At 35.8% G+C, this 24,393-nt stretch overlaps 1 protein-coding gene across 1 annotated transcript in view; it reads right to left on the bottom strand.

Moving 5' to 3' along the window:
* acoxl (acyl-CoA oxidase-like) overlaps positions 1–24,393 on the bottom strand; it is an 80,990-nt gene that overhangs the window by 22,215 nt on the left and 34,382 nt on the right. The window contains exons 14-17 of the mRNA XM_073834823.1: positions 20,761–20,870; positions 17,898–18,009; positions 17,147–17,234; positions 12,009–12,079 (exon numbers count right to left, since the gene is read on the bottom strand). Of these exons, the coding sequence (XP_073690924.1) occupies positions 12,009–12,079; positions 17,147–17,234; positions 17,898–18,009; positions 20,761–20,870 (381 nt within the window). The remainder of the gene's footprint in view (positions 1–12,008; positions 12,080–17,146; positions 17,235–17,897; positions 18,010–20,760; positions 20,871–24,393) is intronic.

The raw sequence follows: 24,393 nt of genomic DNA, 5'->3' as shown, positions 1-24,393 counted from the left end.
AGTTGAAGTCATTTTATCATAAAGCTATGCCACAAACAGCGGAAACAAATAGTTCAACTAAAAGTTAAAGTTATTTCTGACATCCTCATGTCACTTCAAACTTGTATGACTTTCTTTCTTTTCTGTAGCACATATAGAGATTTTGGGCTGAATGTTCACTCTGCTCTTTTTATACAAAGTAAATAACAGATCCAGGCTCCTAAAAGATTAAAAAAAACAGAAAAGTAGTTCATTGCACCAAATGTGAGGAATTTAGGTCATTTATTAACTGTAATTCACATAGGTTTCAATCTACTTACTGCTAAACAATGACAGTAGTTTCATTTTCAGCTAGTCAGTATAAACACATGACGTATTAGAACACATTTCACTTCCATAATTTGAAATATTTGCTGGATATTAGGTAACAATAGAGCCCCGTTTGTTGTGCAACAGAACAAACTTTTGCTAACCACAGTCCTTTTTTTTTCTTTACTTGCATCAAATAGTTTGCTTATTTTTTTTTAGTTCTGAATGGTTACAATGGTATCGTTAGAATTACTATATTGTATTTTAATGGGCAAAGAACTATTAGAAATGACAGGAAGAGACTATCTGCACTGCAAAAAAAATGCTTTTCTTACATTTTTTTTGTCTTGTTTCCAGCCAAAATATTTAAAAATTCTTAAATCAAGAAGGATTTTCTAGACAAGTGAAAATCCAAAGTCCAAATTAAATGTGTTTTTGCTTGAAACAAGCGAAATAATCTGCCAATGGGTTAAGAAAAATAATCTTGTTTTCTGTTTGAAATAAGATTTTTTTGCTTACTTTTGGCAGTAATTTTACTTGTTCTGGGCAAACATTTACATTTACATTGAAAACAAGAAAATACTTTTTACTTGTCTATTAAATCTAGAATATTTAGATTTTTTGTCTTGTTTCCAGTCAAAATATCTAAGTAAGAAAAGCATTTTTTCCAGTGTGAATACCATCCAACGATTTATTGGCATAAAAAATTGCCATGGATTTGATTTCCAAGGAAAGCAAGAATCGATAAAATTTGAAACTTTTCATATGCCAAATGCAAATTAAAAAATATATATTTTTAGAGTGAAAAAGTATATAATATACATTATATTAATTCTCAGCACAAAGATATAAATCATTACATGGCTTTTCCCCAGGTTTGTAGTCTGAATGAGTCGACTCTATTTGCCAAAAGTCAGAAAAGATTTTGTCTTTTTTTCCAGAAAATGTTTCTGCGTTTATTTGTTGAGCTCAGAAAGACTTAAAAGCCTGGTATTGTGTGATCCTCTGTCATTTAGTGTATGTGTATAATTGCAAGTGTATAATGCCTATTATAAGATTTTAAAAGCTTATATATGGTATATTCTAGTCTTAAAGGACAAGTTCACTTCCAGAACAAAAATTTACAGATCATTTACTCACCCCCTTGTCATCCAAGATGTTTATGTCTTTCTTTATTCAGTCATAAAGAAATTGTTTTTTGAGGAAAATATTTCAGGATTTCTCTCCATATAGTGGATTCTATGGTGCCCCCGAGTTTGAACTTCCAAAATGCAGTTTTAATGCAGCATCAAAGCTTAACGATCCCAGTCGAGGAAGAAGGGTCTTATCTAGCAAAACGATCGGTTATATTCTAAAAAAAATGACAATTTATATACTTTTTAACCTCAAATGCTTGTCTTATCTAGCTCTGCGTGAACTCTATGTATGTCTTTATGTATTAGGGTATGTCTAAAAACTCTCATCTCATTTTCTCCTCCAACTTTAAAATTGTCCTATATCGCTGTTTTGGTTTTTTTTTGTAAAGGGCATTTGGTCGGTACGTCTGCAGTGATGTAGGATAATTTTTAAAGTTGGAGGAGAAAATTAGATGTTTTTCAACCTACCCTAACTGTCTTGAACTGGAATACACAGAGTTCACGCAGAGCTAGACAAGACAAGGTTTTGAGGCTTAAAAGTATATAAATTGTAAAAAAAAATTTAGACAATAAACAATCGTTTTGCTAGATAAGACCCTTCTTTTTAGTCTGGGATCATTTAGAGCCTTTTGAAGCTGCATATAAACTGCATTTTGGAAGTTCAAACCTGGGGGCACTATAGAAGTCCACTATATGGAGAGCAATCCTGAAATGTTTTCATTTCTTTACGACTGAAGAAAGAAAGACATGAACATCTTGGATGACAAGTAGGATAGTGAATTGTCTGTAAATTTTGGTTCTGGAAGTGAACTTCTCCATCAAATTTCAAACAAAACTCTACTTCTACACTTCTCTACTCTTCTACACATAACTCAAAGCTTCAGCGACAAGACTTGACTAACTATGGCAGATCAAACATTAATTATTGCACCCTGGGAACTCATGAACTCCATGTTGTTTCCCAGGGGACTGATAAAACAAGCACTCTGACTCCTGGAAACTCTTTAAAATCATAATTTCGTCACCATTTTTGTGTGCAATAAGCACCAGATAGCCAATTAATGCTGTGGCACCGTTTAAGTCTGAGAGCATACAGAATCAGCACAATGTGAAGCCGAAAAATGTAAATGGAAAATACTTGCTGACCCCTGTTTATGCTATGTTATTTATGTTCCATATCTGAAGGACCCTACACGAGCTGTAGGCCCCTTCACATGCATCAGCTTGAGTGAGTACAGGATGTAGTACAGAAGATGAAGGGGATGGAAAAACAGTAGCGGTACAAGCTAATATCTCTTCTCCTCAGAGGTGAGGTAGCAACCAAACCACCTAGATACATCAAAGAGCTGGACAGGAAAAAACAGAGCATGCAGAGCAATCGGTTGTAAAGCATGGACACTAAGAGGAATAATATATAAATAACGTAACATGCACCGTATCCTCTTGTTTTTTAATTACCGCTGGATCAAATATAAACATAGGGAGGCACATGATCTCTCTGGCTCTCGTTCTCTGCGTTTTGCTCTCTTCCTCATATGCAAAGCATGGAATTGATGGCTTATCGCAGAGCCATTAAGTTTGTTATCAGTCAACGCCGAATAAGGGTTCGTCTGAAATGGAAGTCACCTTGTTGGTGTGTCAGCTATGGGAACTGAAACCATCCGTGTTACGCACAACCATCAGAACAACTGAATAGTAATTATTAAAACTTAAAGACCCCAGGATATATCTTGACGAGAGTAGTTTCCTTTCCTGTTTTGAAATGGGAAGTTGGGAACAATAAACAACCAGTATGTTTTAGTTACGTCACGGCTATGAACTATGATTTGCTAATACTAGTCAGACACAGTTGATATCAGAGGGATATTTTCTTCCTAGAATGAAATGCTTTGCTTTTCACAGATAAAGGTCAACTTAGTCATTTTTAACCTTTAAAAAAAATAAGTTACTTCATCCATCCATCCCACAAAACCAGTCTAAGTAGCACAGATATATTTGTAGCAATAGCCAAAAATACCTTAGATTGCACCATCAGATTCCTATGGAAGCCCGCTTCCGCCAATGAATAAAAAAAAAGGTTATTGCGTCTTATCTCACAATTTTGACTTTTTTCTCAGAATTGCGTGATACAAACTCGCAATTCAGACATTTTTCTCAGAATAGTGAGAAATAAAGGCAGAATTAATTTATATAAATTTGAAATTATGAGTTATACAGTCAAAATTGATTGATATAAATTTGCAATTGCGAGTTATAAAGTCAGAATTCTGAGATATAAACTTGCAATTCTGAGAAATAAAGTCAGAATTGCGTGATATAAACTTGCAATTCTGTGAACATATCAAATTTTTTTTGTCCCCTCAGAACTGGACTTTATAACGTGCAATTGTGAGTTTACGTCTCACAATTCTTAGAAAAAAAGTCAGAATTGCGAGATACAAAGTCGCATTTGTAAGAAAAAAAGTCAATTGCGAGTTTCTCGCAATTTTGACTCTCGCAATTGTTAATTTATATCTAGCAATTCTGACTTTATAACTTGCAATTGTGCGTTTATATCTCAGTTCTGAGAAAAAAGTCATCTCACAATTCTGAGATAAAAAGTCAGAATTACGAGATGTAAACTTGAAATTGTGAGAAAAAAACTGAATTGTGAGATAGAAAGTCACAATTATCTATTTTTGTTCAGTGGCGGAAACAGGCTTCCATAGATTCCAGATTTTATATATATATGGACCACAAAACCAGTCTAAGTAGTAATAGCCAAAAATACATTAGATTGCACCATCAGATTCCTATAGAAGCCCGTTTCTGTCACTGAATAATAAAAGAAAAGGTTATTGCGACTAATCTCACAATACTGACTTTTTTTCTTACAATTGCGTGATACAAACTCGCCATTTTCAAGTGACTTTTTTTTTTTCTCAGAATTGTGAGTTATAAAGTCAGGATCGTGAGATATAAACTTGCAATTCTGAAAAATAAATTTGCAATTGCATGATATAAACTCACTATTGTGAGTTATGAAGTCAGAATTCCAAGATATAAATTCGCAATTCTGAGAAATTAAGTCAGAAATGTGTGATTATAAACTTGCAGTTGGGAGCTAAGTAAGAATTGTGAGATATAAACTCGCAATACTGTGAACAAATCAGTCTTTTTTTTTTTTTTTTTCTCTGGACTTTATAACTCGCAATTGCAAGAGACAAAGTCACATTTGTAAGAAAAACAGTCAGACTTGCGAGTTCATATATCAATTTCGACTTTATTTCTCACAATTGTGAGTTTATGTCCTGAAATTCTAACTTTATATCTAGCAATTCTGACTTTATAACTGGCAACTGTGCATTTATATCTCACAGTTCTGAGATAAAAAGTCAGAATTACAAGATGTAAACTCGAAATGGCAAGAAAAAAAGTCAGAATTGTGAGAAAGTCGCAATTACCTTTTTTTTATTCAGTGGCGGAAATAGGCTTTCCACACACACACACATACAAATTATTATATATTAAATTAATTAATTTGTGTGTATGTGTATATTTGAATAAAAAGTGATAGAGAAATATAAAACTGTTCATTTTGCAATTTTAAATGTTCATATTTTAGGTTTATTGCTAAATAAATAAATATGTTGAAACAGTAGGTCTGTCTTTAAAGGTCCCATATTGTCAAAATCGAAATTTCCTGGCTTTTTTCATGATAACTGAGGTCTAGGGGCTATGTTACTACCATATGAGTTTCAAAACAGTCAATCCACAGTAAACTGCACACAGCCTGCTTAAAGTAGCTGTTTCTTTTCACAAGACGCTGTGACTTCCGTAAAGATGTGACGTCTGATCTACTCAGTCACCGCCTTCAGTCACCACCCCGAGCACCAACCACTGTCCCACCCTCCTTTTGGCAAACCCAGACAACAACGCATCCATTCCATTGTTGAGCAACAACAACACGAAAACAAGTCGAGAAAACCCTGTTCAGTCGATAGATGTCGAAACTACATCATTGCACAGGCTTCCGAACAACGTGAATATAAGAGTATAACTTCAGCCTCTTTCACACAGCGATTCCGGTAAATACATGGATAATGTTTCCCATGATTTGTTCCGGAGTTATTTGATTTGGTTCATTCACAGTTGTTTTCCGGAATCTGTGCGTGCTTTACACACAACCCATAAAGACGTGACGTTTGGATGTGAGATGTAATGCGACGCATACGTTTCACTAAACTGAAACTAACCTGAACAAACTGTGCTTCAGCGCTGATAGTGAGGAGCTGGCTCTGCCCGATCGCCGCTTCATTCCACTTTGCACGTATTTTTTCGTTGTGAAGAGTCACATGATAACGTGCATCATCACTACAACACTGCCTTTATGGTTCTGGCTTTTGTTCACACAGCGCTCGTTCCCGTAATTTTCCAGAATCAGCGCGCATTGTGAAAGGGGCTTTACTGAAGCAACAGTTATGTAGCTTACTGCACTCGGTGTTTGAAAAAGAAAAAAACATTAATGATCATTCTGAAATATCCTGTTGAGTATCAGCAGGCTAGGCTCTCTCTATTGCTCTGAGCTCGCTTACAGCATACATGACGTAGTTACCTGTGGTTGGCCTGGCTGTGCGTCACTCAGAAAACAACAGGCCAATCAGAAGAGAGGCTCATGAATATTAATTAGATGGGACAAAATCGACCTGTTTTTGACAGAGCTCCTAAAAAAGGAGCTGTAAAAATATATTGAGATGGATTTTGGCACTTATACCGCAAATATATATTCGTAAGGACATCAACAACTAAAATAAACCTCCAGAAATGTGTACAATATGGGACCTTTAACAGTTTATAAGTTATTGTTTAAAATCAATTCCCCTGTGGAGAAAACTAATGGGATTTTTACTCCCAGAACTTTTGCAAACACCTAGTGTACAGTATATTGCACCACATTCAATAAGTAATACATTCCAGTAAATACTGCACCAATAAGTAAATACTTCCAGTATTTGCATGTTTTGCCCTGGACAGATGCTATCTAGACACATTCATTTTGAAATGTCAAAGTGAGGTAAGGTCACAGGTCCCATGACTGTGCGAATCGCAAGCGTGGTCCTCGGTGCCAATAACAGCAACAGAAGTTTGAAGAAACAGGTGGAAGTGAGGTTTTCCTGTTCCTCACTGACGCGCTTTGTCTCTCGATCACAGGACTAGTGTGACAGCGCACCTCATGACCTGCCAGGAACCAGGTCATTATCTGAGATTTATTCATGCTAGCTGCTCTCCAGAGGGCCTGACAGCTGCTGTCAGCAGGTCTGAGATCAGCGCGGTTCTGCTTCGGTGCTCGGCAGCTAATCTGATACTCATATGACTGCAAAGCACATCCTGATACTGCTGTGTCATATCACTGCCAATAACAGTTAATACGTACAGTAAATCCACCCGTGAACCACAATGCATGACTGCTGAAATCATTTTATCAAAAAGCTGAAACAAATCGTTCAACTAAAGTTACATTTCTTTTACATGTCTTTATTTCTTTTCTGTAGCACATAGAGATTTTAGGCTGAATGTTCACTCTGCTCTTTTTTTTACAAATAAACTGCAAAAAAGTAGTTTAGGCCATTTATTAACTGTAATTCACACAGGTTTCAGTCTACTTAGATGAGTAAATAATGACAGTATTTTCATTTTCGGCTAGTCAGTATAAACACATGACGTATTAGAACACATTTCACTTCCATAATGATGAAATATTTTCTGGATATTAAGTAAGAATAGGGCCCTAATTGTTGTGCAACCAAACAAACTGAACAAACCACCAACTGGTTTCTTTAGAATTTTGTTCACTTGCATTAAAAAGTTATCTTTTTTGGGGATTCTGAATGGTTGCACTGGCATTGTTAGATGGTTTCTATGGTGAAAAGTTGGGATGTTTTGTGAAATGCCACGAAATTAAGAACATGTTATCTGTTTATTCTCTTTAACCTTACAAAAAAATTCAATGTTTTCATTGGCCAACTTTTTTTTTTTTTTTTAATATAACCAAATTGTGATTTTCATGGCTGCAACACACTCCAAAAAAAGTTGTGACAGAGGCTAAATAAAAGTGAAAAGGTTATAGAATATACAAATTAAACCGTTTTGAAACCGTACAAGACACCTCAGGTGAATGTGCATGACCTTTGAGCCCTCAGATGGCATTGCAAATTTGATGTTTATCTGCTTACCCCCAGGGCATTTAAGATGACTAAGGTGACTTTGTTTCTTCATTAGAACACAAATGAAGATTTTTTTTTTTAACTCAAACCATCAGTTTGTCAGTCAATGGGACCCACAGCTTTGAGAGTCAACAAAACATACACAGACAAAACAATATTAAACCCTACGGCTTGTGGCGATACACTGAGGTCTTAACACACAAAACAATTGGTCTGTGCAAGAAACTGAACAGTATTTATATCATTTTTTTTTTTACCTCTGATCCACCACAATGTCCAACTGTCCTGAGCGCGTTCACAACAGCGTGTGTTAAGACCTCAATGTATCGCCACGAGCTGCAGGGTTTAATTTGGTTTTGTCTGTGTAGGTTTTTCTTGACTGTCAAAGCCTTGGATCCCATTGACTGCCATTATATGAATGACAGACTGCAACGGTTTAAGTTAAAAATTTTAGTTTGTGTTCTACTGAAGAAACAAAATCACCTACATCTTGAATGCCCTGGGGGTAAGCAGATAAACATCAAATTTTCATTTTAACAAAAAAGGTAAAACGGTAATGTAGGACGATTTTGAAGTTGAGGGAGAAAATTCGATGGGAGTTTTTCGACATACCCTAACTGTCTTGAAACGGAAAAAACAGAGTTCAAGTTCTCAGTACCAAAGACCATCCAGACTTTCATCAGCGACCGATGCAAACACAAACGACTGTAATGGTATGGGGGTGCAGCAGAGCAAACAGCATTGGAGGCATGAATTAGAATTGTACAGACACATATACTGCCATTAAGATGACGTCTTTCATGGGAAGTCCATGGTTATTAGATTAAGACAATGCCAGTTCTCATTCTGCATGTGCTACAACAGTGTGGTCTGCCTGCAGTCCAGATTTGTCTCCTATTGAAAATGTATGACCAGTCATGAAAAGGAGAATCAGACAATGACGATCACAGACTGCTGGGCATCTGAAGTTTTTTTTTTTTTTTTTTTTTATCAATCCAAATTGGACAACAATTTTGCTTGCAAAACTTCAAGTATTAGTATCCTAAATTCCTAAACTATTAAACATTGTAATTTAAAGAAAAGTTGATGTGGCACAATGTTAAACATCCCTCTGTCACATCTTTTTTGGAGTGTGTTGCAGCCATGAAAATCTAAATTTGGTTCTATTTAAACAACTAAATTAAAAGTTGGCCACTGGAAACATTGGAATTTTTTTTCTTTTTACTTTAGTCAATTAAATAAAGATTAAAGAGAATGAGCAGATAACATATTCTTGATTTTATGGCATTTCACGAAATGTCTCAACTTTTCTGGAGTTGGGGTTGTAGGTGGTTACCAAGTCATTGCTTTGTGGTTAACAAGTTAAGGTGTTCTATAGGTGGTTTCTAAAGTATTATTAATTGTTTTCTAATTGCTGTTTTAATTGTTGATTGTTACTTGGTTGTAGGTGATTGATAGGGTGTTGCTTTGTGGTTGTTAAGGTGGTAGTTGACCCTTCACAAAAACCCACCCTTCTTAGTTACTTTTGCTATGTCTGATAAACAATGCCGCTCTCACGCTACACCATGTTCTCACACTGTAAAAAATACATGGCAGAGCAAAAAGGAAACTGACAACATGCCGACAGACAAGACACAGCAGGTTACTTTTGGTCTCAACTTTTAAATTTTGTAATTTTGTAAGAAATTCAACATACTGTTTTGTGGCTCCTTAAAGGATAAGTTTACTTCCAGAACAATTTAAGATGTTTAAACTCGGGGCACCATTGAAGTCTATTATATGGAGAGAAATCCTGAAATGTTTTCCTCAAAAAAAACATAATTTCTTTACGACTGAAGAAGGAAAGACATGAACATCTTGGATGACAAGGGGGTGAGTAAATTATGTGTAAATTTTTGTTGTAGAAGTGAACTTCTGAATGAAGGAATGAATGAATATCTAAACGTATTCCATTTAAACCGCAGAAACGCGTCTATATACACAGTTTTTTAAGTTTAAGTCCACAAAGTAATACTCTCCTGTCTGATTTGTTTGTTGGACAAAATGGCAGATTCTGCATTACGATTGGTCTGATCGCCTGTCAATCAAGCCTTTTGCAAAGGGTCAATTGGTTTCTTGAAAGTTTTAGGTGGTTGCTAGGATGTGCCTATGTAGTTGACTAATCGCACGTTTATATTAATTAAAATATTTATTATATATATTATAAAATGCCATTTAGTTTTAGTCATATTTTGGTATCTGAATTGTTTTAGTTTTAGTCGACTAAATAAAATTTTTGCTAAAATCTAATGAGTTTAGTTGCAGTGCAATGCATTTAATAAGCATTTCTCTAAAATGACCAAACTCATTGTATAGGTTTGATATTAGGGTTTTATCATGATAGACACAGATTTAACTGCTGTGACATTCAGAAAAAAACAAGAACCCCTTTTGATATTTAGCCTACTGAAGCTTGCAACAAATCCCTGGCAGAAATAATGGCTTTACAAATGTGTCAGAAAAAAAACAGCAAGTAGATATTTTAATTATACATTTTAAATTAGTCAATGTTGGCTGTACAGATAAAGTTGATGATGGATTTGCCTTATCCGCAGTACAGTGGACGACCCTTTGGAAAGAAATGCAACTTTCTCGTGGATTACATAATCTGAGAGTATCTATGTTGGATTGGTTTATTGTAAAGTAGATGTTTTAAGCTTTCTATAGATATTTGTCTCATGTCTGTATGGGAAGTAATATATACACTGAGTTTCGGTTCATTATTGTACCATGCTCCAGTTCCTGGAGACAGCAGAAAAGCAAATGTACACCGCAAAAAAATGCTTTTCTATAGCTTAGATTTTTTTTTGTCTTGTTTCCAGACAAAATATCTAAAAATTCTTAAATCAAGAAGGATTTTCTAGACGAGTAAAAATAATTTTCTTGTTTTCAGAAAAAACAAGTCAAAATTAAGTGAGTTTTTGCTTAGAACAAGCAAAATAATCTGCCAATGGGGTAAGCAAAAAAAATCATATTTCAAACAGACAAAACAAGATTATTTTGCTTACCCCATTGGCAGATTATTTTGCTTGTTTTAAGCAAAAATGCACTTAATTTTGACCCTTTTTTCTGAATACAAGACAATAATTTTTACTTGTCTAGAAAATGCTTCTTGATTTAAGAATTTTTAGATATTTTGGCTGGAAACGAGACAAAAAATCTAAGCTAGAAAAGCATTTTTTGCAGTTACAGTTTTAAACAATGTATTTTTCTTATCTGCATGAGCAGAAATGATGGAATATTTAGTTTGTTGTGTGTGGATGGTGTTTTTTGTGATTGACTGACTACAAAATTTTGATCAACTAAGCATCTTTTTAGCGACTAACATTTAGTTGACTATACTCTAGCAGCTAAGGCTGCCTCTTTATCAGTGTTTTCACGACGCGCCATCAGGCCATATTGCTACTGAACCGAATAAAACTAGCAGATTTTGCTGGTTATTGTTGCAGAAAATGATAACTTATTGTCATGTTTTGCACTGTACTAATCAGTCGGACCTGGAAAACATTTGGAGTGCCATAGACTGCCAAAAGTTAGAACAAATCAAGGAGAAGAGTGCAAAAAACTGTCTGAGCAACAAAAGATGTTGGTGGTTGGCCAAACTGAACCAGGATTTCAAGGGCAAGAATCTTGACAACATTCGTGTTTGTTCTTATCATTTCCAGTCAGGTAGATGAAATATTAGGCTAATATCTTAATACTGCTTGTACGGATCTTTACCACCTGTTAACTTAAGTTTGTCAAAATTTTGCACCCTTTCCTGCGTGCTAAGTCCATCTATGTATGATTTAGCAGCTTCCACATGTTTTTTGCATGGTTTACACAGTATAAATTAGCAGAACAACGTATTCAGTAGTATATTAACAGTACAATCCATGGTGTTGTTTACAACTGAGTATCGCCAATATGGCTGCACATCCAAATCATGACGTAAACCCTCTTTTTTGAATAGTTGTACAGATTTGGTTACTAAGGTGTTCTAGGTGTTTGCTAGAGTGTGCAAAACCAAATTATTGTAGTTATGACATGCATGGAAAGCACCACTCTTTTTTTTTTTTGTAAAATACAAAAGCATAGCTTGCTTTATCATGCTGGCCTTTTAGACCAATTTAGCCCCCTTTCTCAGTTTTGCAGCCTGCTTTTTCCACACACGTGGTCAAGAGTGGAATCCTCTGAAATCTCCCTGCTACGCTAAGAAGCTCAGTTTATTGTTTTTTGAGTGGGCACGAGGCTGCTGTTGTTTTTTCTGAGAACTTTCCATTGGAACCGGCTGATGAGTCAAAAGACAAAAACAGTGTCATGCAGCGGCAGACAGAGCAGAGAGACAGCTCTTCACACGTACCTTGGTGAGCAAGGCACGGTCCTCTATGATATGACATTCTTGAACAGCGAGAGCAAACTGCTCCAAGGTCACTGCAGAAACAAAATAATAGAAATGAACAGCATAATAGTGAAATTAGAAGGGGGTGTTGCATTAGGTCCAAGTTATTAGCATCAAAAACAGTAAAATCTTGTTTTTTGAATAGCTATTTTTCACCTTCTCCCTGACCCTTAAAATAAAATAAGACTATTTGTCTTTTAGAAACACATTTGAAATGAGAAGCAGTGCTTTGATGTACCAAAGTCTGCTTCACCCTCGGGTTGATGTTTTCTATCTAGGCAGTATTTATATCAACTTGAAAGAGGAAAGACCAAAAACAATATAGAACAGAAACATACTGTATTTATCATTCAAATCATCATATTTTGGATTCAACTAGTGAATTTGCATTCTAGAGTATGTGATACACTTGAGGTCAAAAGTTTACACCCCTCTCCCAAAATCTGCAAAATGTCAATTATTTTATAAATAAGAGGGATCATAAAAAGTTCATCAAAAGTTTAAATCCCCTTGATTCTTATTCATTGTTTGTCCTGAACCGTTAAACTGCCTGCTGTTCTTCAGAAAAATCCTTCAGGTCCCACAGATTCTTTGGTTTTCAGCATTTTTGTGCATTTGAACTCTTTCTGACAATGACTGTGTGATTTTGAGATCCATATTTTCACACTGAGGACAACTGAGGGACTCATATGCAACTATCACTGAAGGTTCAAACGCTCACTGATGCTCCAAAAGGAAACAAGATGCATTAAGAGCAGAGGGTGAAAACTTTTTGAATTTAAAGATTAGGGTTAATTTAACTTATTTTGTCTTCTGGGAAACATGTAAGTATCTTCTGTAGCTTCTGAAGGGCAGTACTAAATGAAAAAATATGGTATTTGGAAAAAATAAAAGTACACATCTCCATTCTGTTTAAAAGTTTTCAACCCCTGGTTCTTAATCCAATTTAATTTTTTTTTCCTTCTGGAGCATCGGTGAGCATTTGAACCTTCTGTAATAGTTGCATATGAGGTTTTTTTTGAGTCAAAATCATAGTCATTGTTGGAAAGGGTTCAAATACACAAAAATGCTGGAAAACCAAAGAATTTGTGGGAACTGAAGGATTTTTCTGAAGAACAGCAAAGGGACTCATGGACAACTATCACTAAATAAAAAACACAGCTGTGGATCATTCAGGTAACAACACTAGGGTGACCATACGTCCTCTTTTACCCGGACATGTCCTCCTTTTTGGCTATAAAATTATGTCCGGGGGGATTTTGTAAAATATAATAAAATGTCTGGGGTTTTTTTTTTTTTTTTTTTTACCTCATTTCACTGACCGTCATTAATTCAACACTTTAAATGCAGCCACTGCCCACCGGCATTATTCTGAGGTACCTGCAGGTATGAACTGGCCATCGGGAGCACAGGGACATTCCCAGTGGGCCGATCACCGAAGCGAGGGAGACCTCCCCCATATTAGGCGCTATTTTAAATTATAGCGCATTCAAAACCGCAAATAGCCGAAAAGTGTGAAGCGGTGGGATCAATCACCCGCACAGTGCTGACGAACGCGCGCTGCGCTTCTGCCACGATGTACAATGATAAACAGTGTAAGTTGCTTGATCCATTCAGATAACACATAGAATTGTGTTATACAGTCATGTGATATGAGAACATTAAAGGTTCTGTAAGTTCTGCTGGACTGGCTGAAAACAGCCACGACACTGGATATTGCATGATGAAGTAAAGTGGAAAATGCCAATAAATAATTACTGTCAAAACAAAATTATTACAAATTTCATAGTTTATAATTACTATTTGATTTTAAAAACCATATAACTAATGTTTTCTTGTGACCACCGTCTTACTACTAATATTCTAATCAATAATTTCTTTTAATTTTTAGTTGTAATTCGTTTTAATTGGAGTAAAATGTTAATTCAATAAGAGCCTGATTAAAGAATTAAATATGGGTCTTATATAAATTAGGTGTTTACTCTACATAATAAAGTTCTTAAAGGGACAGTTTACCCAAAAATAAAAATTGTCATCATTTACTCAACATCATGTAATTTCAATAATTTCAATCCTGTATGAACTTTTTTCTTCTGTGTAACAAAGGAAGATACTTTGAGAAATTCAAAACTTTTTTGTCTATAGAGTAGAAATCAAGGGTAACCAAATATGTTTGGTTACATTATACAAAATATCTTTTGTGTTCCACAGAAGAAAGTAAGCCATACAGTTTTGGAACAACATGAGGGTGATGATTTTTATTAATGAATGTTTTTTTATTACATAATTTATTAGCAACAAATTTCCTGCATTCTAGCTCAAAATCAATGCTTTACTGCATGCATTTCTCTGTGACAAAAATGTAATTAAGTTTGTTGCATTTGAATTCAGCAGTATTTATCATTATTTGTTTAAATCCTGTTTTATTCATTCATGTACTCCAATTAAAGACCCTATAACCCTGCTGAAATAAACAGCTTAAACCAGCCTTGGTTGGTTGGCCAGTTTAGGCTGGAAGTAGCTGGTTTTAGCTGGTCTTTTAGTTGGTGGTTTCTGAGCCTGACCAGCTAAGACCAGCCTGGCCAAGCTGGAAAAGTGGTCAAAACCCTTCTAAAACCAGCCTGCTGACCATCTAAAACCACCCAACCAGCACAGGCTGGTTTTAGCTGGGGGTTTTTTCACCAGGAAACCCAAGAAAACTTTCATGTGGAACTTGTGGGCCGGATGGGCTGAATTTGTCCAGGGCCGAATTTTAACCCCAGTCCAGCCCTGGGTACCTGTCTGATGACGTGAAAGACCCAATTGTCAAAACAATACAAAGAGGAACTGCGCTGCAAGAGCTGTGTGTCACTAACATGCCGAAACGCAAGTGTAGTTTCACAGACAAATTGGAAAAAAAAATGTTTTACAAGGCAATTCTTATTTAAGCATTTTATGTATTATTTATTTATGTTTGTATTAGGCCTGTATAAAGAAAAGACTAAGAGAGATGATATTTTTTACAGGGCAATACGGTTTTGATATAAGATTTAGTTCAAACAGAAAGAGAATTTAAATAAATGTGTGATTTCTAAAAGCGCCTTGGGGGGGGGGGGTGTCCTCTTTTTGGATTCTCAGAATATGGTCACCCTAAACAACACAGTATTTAGAATCAAGGGGATGTAAACTTTTGAACGGAGTCATTTGAATAAATTCAACTATTATTTTCTCTTGTGGACTATATGTAAACCTCTTTTATGTGAAATATCTTATTTAGGTCAGTACTAAATAAACAATATCATGCATTTTTTATGATCCCTCTTATTTTGGTACAGATCCTGAAAAGAGGGTGTAAACTTTTGACCTCAACTGTATATTTCTTTTAACTGAAAAAATAAGACTTTCTCAGCTAACAAAAATATGTTCTGAGAATGTTTTCCTAATGTTCCAATTAACTGACAAAAACATTCATTCAGAATGTTCCAGTTTTTAAATCATTTAAAATGCTTCAACATTTTATTTTATCATTTTGCAAACATTCTGTGAATGTTACTTTTGAATGTTACATTCTGAAACAAGTAGTAACATTTAAAAAAATGTTGAACGAATGTGAACAAACATTCTATTAATGTTACCTCTTGAGTGCAGAGTCTAGATTTCTGAAAGTTACGGTACTTTTTAATAGTGCATCAAGCTCTTTCATCTCAAAAGATGAAAGAAAATTTAATTTCTCAAGATATAAGCCTTTTAAACTAGCTTTGTTTAAATAAAATATCATATTATGGCAGATTTTATGCATTAATTGGACAACAGTGCTGGAATTTACAGACTATTTGTATCTCTTTACAGTGTCTTTGACTCTCTCTATATGACTGGTTTTTGAGACACTGCACAATGTAATAAATATTCTGTGATCCGTGACCGCTACTATGTGTTACAATCATGCGTGTTAAGTCAGTATTAATATCATAAATGAAAGCCCAAGCTGGAACACTCACATAAGGTGTGAATAAAAGCCCCTCATCTCAATGTTATCAGCAGCATCTCAGAGAAAATTAGCACATGATCTGTGTGTGTGTGTGTGTGTGTGTGTGTATAAGTGTGTGGGAGGAGGGTGAGAGAATGGAAATTTGCTATCAGGGGAGGAAAATATATCTTGACACACAAACCCATGCACAAATACACACACACACTGAGCATGTGGAAATACTCTAGAACATCAGAGGCTGAGAATGCACAGCACCTTTCTGTTGCTTACTGAGTGTAAGAGTGAATCAGAAAGTCAAACAGTGTCTTTAATGATCAAAGACGTGTGGTGAGTTCATAGTCTACACTAGACCTCACACAAACACGCATGCACTGCTAATGCACTCTGCTTCTTGTGCATTGGACACATTTTAGTGTAAAAATAATGAAAATTAGCATTTAGGGTCTTTGAATTAATTAAAGTCTTTAAATTAGTCTTTTGACTATTTTCCTGGACAAATACGGCTTAAGATATTAAGATATTAAATTTAACAAAATTAAAAATGTGGCTTTGTTTGATGTTATGCATCTTAATTATTATAAAAATAAAACAATACTAATTAAATAATTATACTTTATTTCAATGTATTGCTTTTATATTTACTATGCATTTATTTATAGTAATTTTTGCTCAAATCGGCAACTTAAATGTAACTTTTATAACTTTTCAACTGGAAATTCACTTATTAAGAAACTGCTCATTATAAATTTAAGGTTTTACTGTGTCTGCAGTTTGAGAAACTGCAATTCCTGAGAACTAACTTCTCATTTCCATGTCATTTTTGCAATGACTTTCACCAGTTGGTCTTTCTGTGAAATACTTTTCTTGAAAAGTGTCTCACTTTTTTGTGGTTCGATGTTTTGTCAAGTAATTCAGTGACTTTCAGACATTCATTTTTTGAAGGGCTTCAGTGTCCAAATACTTTTGGGGATTGTTGTGTATGCTGCATCCCAGCATCCTTCAGGGTGATCTTTTGGACCCCTTTGTTATAATATTAAAGACTTTTCAGAGAATTTGGATGTAAAAAAGAACATGCAGACATTCATGCAACACATGGACTATAAATAATAAAGAAACTTCCCTTTTCTCTCACCTCTGTGTATGTGTGCAATTGCCAAAGCAGTCACATGATGTAAACAAGCGTTCCAGGCCATGAAGAGCTCCTCTTTGTTTTTCTCTACCTGTTCAAGGGTATAAATAACACCGAATACAGTTTGTATTGCAGTCTTGGGAAAATGGAGTAAAAATATTGATGACTCATGTTGCATCACACAGATTTTTGTCCAATCAAATGCTCTGTATAAATAGAATATCCTAATAGCAAACCAACATATCTACTGTTTTCATATCTAAAGTGTTTTTACTGTGCATTAAGTGTTTGGCCGCTTTGATACATCCTTAAAAAAGAGAGAAATGCTCTCTTAGGATTCTGATTTTTGTGGCCCAAAATGACAACATTTAGGAAAAAACAAAACAAACATAAGTAATTATTCTGTATTTACATAATTAGTGACATTAAGACTAGGTAGCTGTAATTTTTGTGCTTAATTACTAAAAATCAGTTTCATCAAATAAACCCAGGCTTGGTGAGTAGAAGAGACTTCTTTAAAAAACATTTAAAAACTCTTGACTGGTAGTGTATAAAAAAATTCAGCAGTATATAAATATTCTATGGGTACTTAAAAAGTTGAACATTTTATCACCAATAAATGTTCACTTAAAGCATTTCACAGCTACTCACACTTGCCATAGATCTCCTGTCACTTGCTCTGCCTTAAAATAAGCAGTAGTTAAAACAAACCGAGAGAAAACCAGTCTCCAGTGATTTAGTGAGAGCGACTCACCTTAGTGTAAAGCCGACTTGCCAGACTGCGCTGTAACACCCTTTCCCTGTAGCTCACTGCTTTCAGCAAGAACATTAGGTCTCCTACTTTGTCCACACCGAAGCCAAGAAAGCTAGATAAACAAGGAAACAGCCAAAAGAAATACAGATTAACTTGGTCAAACAAAGAGATGCTGTATAAAAGCACTGAACCACTATCAGAATCACATCTACACCAATAAAAGCAGATTTTTTTCAGCCTACAGTATGCCGGACGACTAAAGATCTCAGCTTTGGTTAATATGTTATGAATAGCAGACCGGAAAACAATTACACCTATCAAATTTTCCTCTTAGGCAAAATTGCTAAATTGGCGACCTAATTGTGAGTGTAAACACAAGTGAGGGTAGACAGGTTTCTCAGGGCTGGACAGTTTGTGTGTCACTTTACTGGAACATAGATCCTACACGGCGATGCCAACTCAATGTCATGACCGTAAAAAACAAGTAGCACTACCATACCAACGTTTTGGTGTTACACTTAGCAGTATCTATCTATCTATCTATCTATCTATCTATCTATCTATCTATCTATCTATCTATCTATCTATCTATCTATCTATCTATCTGTGTCTATCTGTCTATCCATCTATTGTTTGTTTGTCGGTCCATCCATCCATCCGCCCATCTATCCATCCATCTATCATTTGTTTGTTCCATCTATCTATCTATCATCCATTCATTCATACTGGGTGTCCATCTGTCTGTCCGTCCATTCATCCATCCATCCATCTATCTATCATTCATTCTGGCTGTCCATCTGTCCATCCATCCATCCATCTATCTATCTATCTATCTATCTATCTATCTATCTATCTATCTATCTATCTATCTATCTATCTATCTATCTATCTATCTATCTATCTATCTATCTATCTATCTATCATTCATTCATTCATTCATTCATTCTGGCTGTCCATCTGTCCGTCCATTCATCCATCTGTACATTCATTCTGGCTGTCCGTCTGTCCATCCTTTCATTTGTTTGTTCATTCATTCTGGCTGTCCATCTGTCTGTCCATTCATCTATCCATCCATCTATCTATCGTTCATTCATTCTGGCTGTCCATTCATTAATTCATTCATTCATTCATTCATTCATCCATCCATCCATCTATCTATTGTTCATTCATTCTGACTGTCCATCTTCTGTCTGTCTGTCCATTCATCCATCCATCCATCCATCCATCCATCCATCCTTCTATCGTACATTCATTCTGGCTGTCTGCCTGTCCATCCATCCCTCCGTTCATTCATTCATTCATTCATTCAATGAATCTATCTATCTATCTATCTATCTATCTATCTATCTATCTATCTATCTATCTATCTATCTATCTATCTATCTATCTATCTATCTATCTATCTATCTATCGTTCATTCATTCATTCATTCATTCTGGCAGTCCATTCATGAATTCATTCATTCATCCATCCATCTATCTATCGTTCATTCATTCTGGCTGTCCATCTTCTGTCTGTCCATTCATCCATCCATCCATCCATCCATCCTTCTATCGTACATTCATTCTGGCTGTCCGCCTGTCCATCCATCCCTCCGTTCATTCATTCCGTCCGTCCGTCCGTCCGTCCGTCCGTCCGTCCGTCCGTCCGTCCGTCCGTCTATCTATCTATCTATCTATCTATCGTTCATTCATTCATTCTGGCAGTCCATTCATGAATTCATTCATCCATCCATCCATCCTTCTATCGTTCATTCATTCTTGGTGTCCATCTTCTGTCTGTCCATCCATCCATCCATCCATCTATCGTTCATTCATTCTGACTGTCAATCTTCTGTCTGTCTGTCCATTCATCCATCCATCCATCCTTCTATCGTACATTCATTCTGGCTGTCCGCCTGTCCATCCATCCATGAATTCATTCATTCATCCATCCATCCATCTATCTATCGTTCATTCATTCTGGCTGTCCATCTTCTGTCTGTCCATTCATCCATCCCTCCGTTCATTCATTCATTCTGGCCGTCCGTCCATCCATCCATCCATCCATCCATCTCTCTGTTCGTCCGTCCGTCCGTCCATCCATCATTCTGGCAGTCCGTCCATCCATCATTCTGGCAGTCCATCCATCCATCCATCATTCTGGCAGTCCATCCATCCATCCATCATTCTGGCAGTCAATCCATCATTCTGGCAGTCCATCCATCCATCATTCTGGCAGTCCATCCATCCATCCATCCATCCATCATTCTGGCAGTCCATCCATCCATCCATCCATCATTCTGGCAGTCCATCCATCCATCCATCCATCCATCATTCTGGCAGTCCATCCATCCATCCATCCATCCATCATTCTGGCAGTCCATCCATCCATCCATCCATCCATCATTCTGGCAGTCCATCCATCCATCCATCCATCATTCTGGCAGTCCATCCATCCATCCATCCATCCATCATTCTGGCAGTCCATCCATCCATCCATCCATCCATCCATCCATCTATCTATCGTTCATTCATTCTGGCTGTCCATCTTCTGTCTGTCTGTCCATTCATCCATCCATCCGTTCATTCATTCATTCATTCTGGCTGTCCGTCCATCCATCCATCTTTCATTCATTCCGTCCGTCCGTCCGTCCGTCCATCCATCGTTCATTCATTCTGACTGTTTGTCTGTCCGTCAGTCCATCCATCAATCTTTTCTTATTTAGCACCCAATGTCTGGAAGAATCTACCTAGTGTTTTTTGGGAGGCAGGAACTCTGTCTTTTTTAAATCTAGATCAAAGAGATGGCCCATCTCTTTAACTTGGTTTACACAACACATTTCTATAGTTCAAATACTTAATCTATCCATCCATCCTCCTACCTGGTTCTGAGGCTGTCTGACACTGAGCTGCTCCAGTTTCTAATCAGTCCCATCACCAGGTTGTTCCCCATCTGTTTGGTGTGCTGGGTCAGCAGCTCTCGTACCACCACCTGCACATGCACAACAACACAAGACCGGCTGATGACAAGCTGTAGGGTAAATAAACTGTTTAGGTACATATTAACATAAAAATATCTAGTCTAAACCGTTGTCTTAAATACAGGCTGGTAACTGAAAGGCTATATTGTACTCTAAAGGGGTGATTCATGAACTATCACCCATGCATCTTTTAATGTGGTCTTTTAACACATATCTATTCACTGAACAATTTTTTTATTATTAAAAATTACTCGAGTGTCTTTTCTACAGCTCAAATAAGAAATAATGCAAATACAAGCAATCAATTTAAAGGAGATAACAAAACAAGTAGCACTACCATACCAAAATCAGATACTTGGTACTGGAACTTGTTAGTGCAGTAAGTTAGTGAGTTCAGAGTAATGCTAACCCCCTTTCAAAATTACAATTCCTGCTAACTCAGGGTAAAACCCTAACCTCAGGTTTGTTCCTGTAGTGTGCTGTAAGCTATTTTAGATAAAAGCATCTGCTAACACCTGTGAAAAAGAAATGCACTTAATTCTATTGAATCTGGTCGTTGCTTTTTCTTTGTTTATTATTTGACACACTTTTGCACCATTTAGAGAATGTAGTATGTAAAATGTAGAATAATAGTCTCTACAGTAGAGACTATTATTGACTGTACAAGCAACTTTGCATTAAGGGTCTTTGTTCAAGGACACAATGCACAATGTATCCTACATACATTAGGCTACTCCACCCTGTCCTTAGTGTAAATGTGTGATCCTAATGGTCAGAACTTCCCTTCAGTCATTAGCGTTCCTCAAGGGATCACAGAATCAACGCAGCATCACATTATAAACACCACAACTCTAGAGTTTCTTTTTTTAACCAACTGCTCCCAGAATGTCTACATGCCCATGTAACAAACACCACTGTAAAATCTGCAGATGACATAACAGTCATCGGCCTGATCACGAACAGTGATGTTTACAAAATCGATTACAAAATGCAAGATTACAAAATCTGATAGTCTGGCGCTCCAATAATAATCTCATCCTTAACACCAAGAAGACTAAAGATATAGTGGATTATAGGTCCTGTGCTTATAAATGGAGTGGCTGTGGAGAGAGTCCCATGTTTTAAATTCATGTTTTACATTAAAGAGGATTTTTTTTGGACTACACACACCTCCACTGTCACTGGAAAAGTACGTCAACTTGTTTATCTTCTATGAAGATTAAAGAATCTAAGATTGCCTCAGAAACTTCTTGTGAACTTTTACTGATGTGCAATGAGTGCACTGACATATTGCATCACATCCTGGTAGTGGTACAAGAGAGGAGCTCTGAAATTGAGCGATTTGAAACAAGTTTTCAAAATGGTACATAATATCATGCAGTATGCAGTTACCATCAGTTAAGAACTTTTATTTGTCCAGATGTCAGAGCAGAACCTTCAAAATAATTAGAGATCTCTCTTACACTGCACACTAGTTGGAGATACAGGACAATTTACTCTCATGCTACAAGACTGGAAAATAGCTTTCTGCTAGGGCTGTACAACTATTGAACACTTCCTGATTCAGGGTCTGCAAGATTTTGAAAATCAAATTTAAGGCTTTTTAAGACCTGCACAAATAAAAGTAATACTGTATGAGCGGAGTAGGGCACAGCCTATAGTAACATATTAAAGGAGACCTATTATGCCCCTTTTTACAATATGCAATGTCTGGCGACCAGGCATCCCCAGAATGTATCTGTGAAGTTTCATCTCAAAATACCACACAGATAATTTTGAAAATGCCTATTTTGAGTGAAAGCAGAAACACCTGTTTTTGAGCATGCCTCTTTAAATGCAAATGAGCTGCTGCTCCCTGCCCCCTTTTCCAGAATAGGGCTGTGCCTTTACAGCTCGTACCTCGGATGCTCTCAAAAAACATCTGTTTGATAGTATGAGTAGTTTTGAGTAGTTTTGTGGTCCAGGATCCCATATTAGATTAAACTTCTGATATAGGATTTACTGAACACACACATCCGAAGCATGCACACAGAAAGTGTCTGCCAAACGACATGTGAATACCAAAGTTCTCTTTCATGTCTTATTGTGCCTAAACTGTCAAATACACACAAGTTTATGTTAAAAACACACATGACACACATGATTTACAGTTCAGATTTCACAAAAACAAAGTTTTATAAAATGTGACTCTGGACCACAAAACCAATCTTATGTAGCACGGGTATATTTCAATAGCCAAAAATACACTATATGGGTAAAAATCTATTTTTCTGCCAAAAATCATTAGGATATTAAGTAAAGATCATGTTCCATGAAGATATTTTGTAAATTTACTACATAAATATATCTAAACCAATTTTTTGATAATATGCATTGCTAAGAACTTCATTATACAACTTTGAAGGCAATTTTCTCAATATTTAGACTTTTTTGCACCCTCAGAATCCAGATTTTCAAACAGTTGCATATCAGCCAAATATTCTCATATCCTAACAAACTACACAATCTGAATGTTTGAAAAAAAGTTTTCATTGATGTTTAAATTTCAATTTCAAAAAATGTTAAACTTCATATTTCAGTTTTTAATTTAAGCCATTTTTAAGAAAAGGGATCAATTATATTAATTTAAAAAAGAAATAAATATCACTGTCTTAATAGTCTAGATTTTTAGAAGAAACATTAACTTTTTTTTAATCTACTGGTTTAAAACTGTGTGTAAAATATGTGTTTACTTTCGCATTGGTCTGAACAAAAACAGCACACGGGCTGATTGAAAATGCAAATTTAATCAGAAATATAGCGCCTTCCCTGATTAACGTCTGTAAACAAAACAGCACTACGCTCACAAACTTTACATTTTCAGCCTTTTGGTAAGATGAAAATGCCAGAGATACTTTTCTAAAGACAGCTTTAGAGATACTTTCATTTAAGCAATTGAAATTTAATCGTCACGTTAAGCCCTTTCACGAACCTTGTCGTTTCGTCCCCAAATGTAAGACCTTTTGAAATTATAATTAAGACCTTAGATGTACCATCTAAGGAATTGAATTTAATAATCATAAATTTAATATACATCTAAGACTCGTTAGACTTTCGTATACATGTAAGACTTTTTAAGCACCCGCACAGAAACCCTGTGATTGGTTGCCATCTATAAATTATATTTGTGACGCTGGACCACAAAAAAAACTGTTTTAAGTAACACAGGTATATTTGTAGCAATAGCCAAAAAATACATTGTATGGGTCAAAATGATCGATTTTTCTTTTTATAATGCCAAAAATCATTGGGATATTATGTAAACATCATGTTCCATGAAGATATTTTGTAAATTGCCTACTATAAATTTATCAAAACTTTTTTTGATTAGATATATTCATTGCTAAGAAACTTCCTTTGGACACATTTAAAAACTATTTCCTCAATGATTTGATTTTTTTTGCACCCTCCAGATTGCAGATTTTCAAATAGTTGTGTCTCAGTCCAAATATTGTCCTATTCTCACAAACTATAGACCAATGGAAAGCTTATTCA

This window comes from Garra rufa, chromosome 2, assembly GCF_049309525.1.
Source record: "Garra rufa chromosome 2, GarRuf1.0, whole genome shotgun sequence".
NCBI lineage: Eukaryota > Metazoa > Chordata > Actinopteri > Cypriniformes > Cyprinidae > Garra > Garra rufa.
Note: the sequence above shows the minus strand (reverse complement) of the source record. Positions and strands in the feature narration are given on the sequence as shown.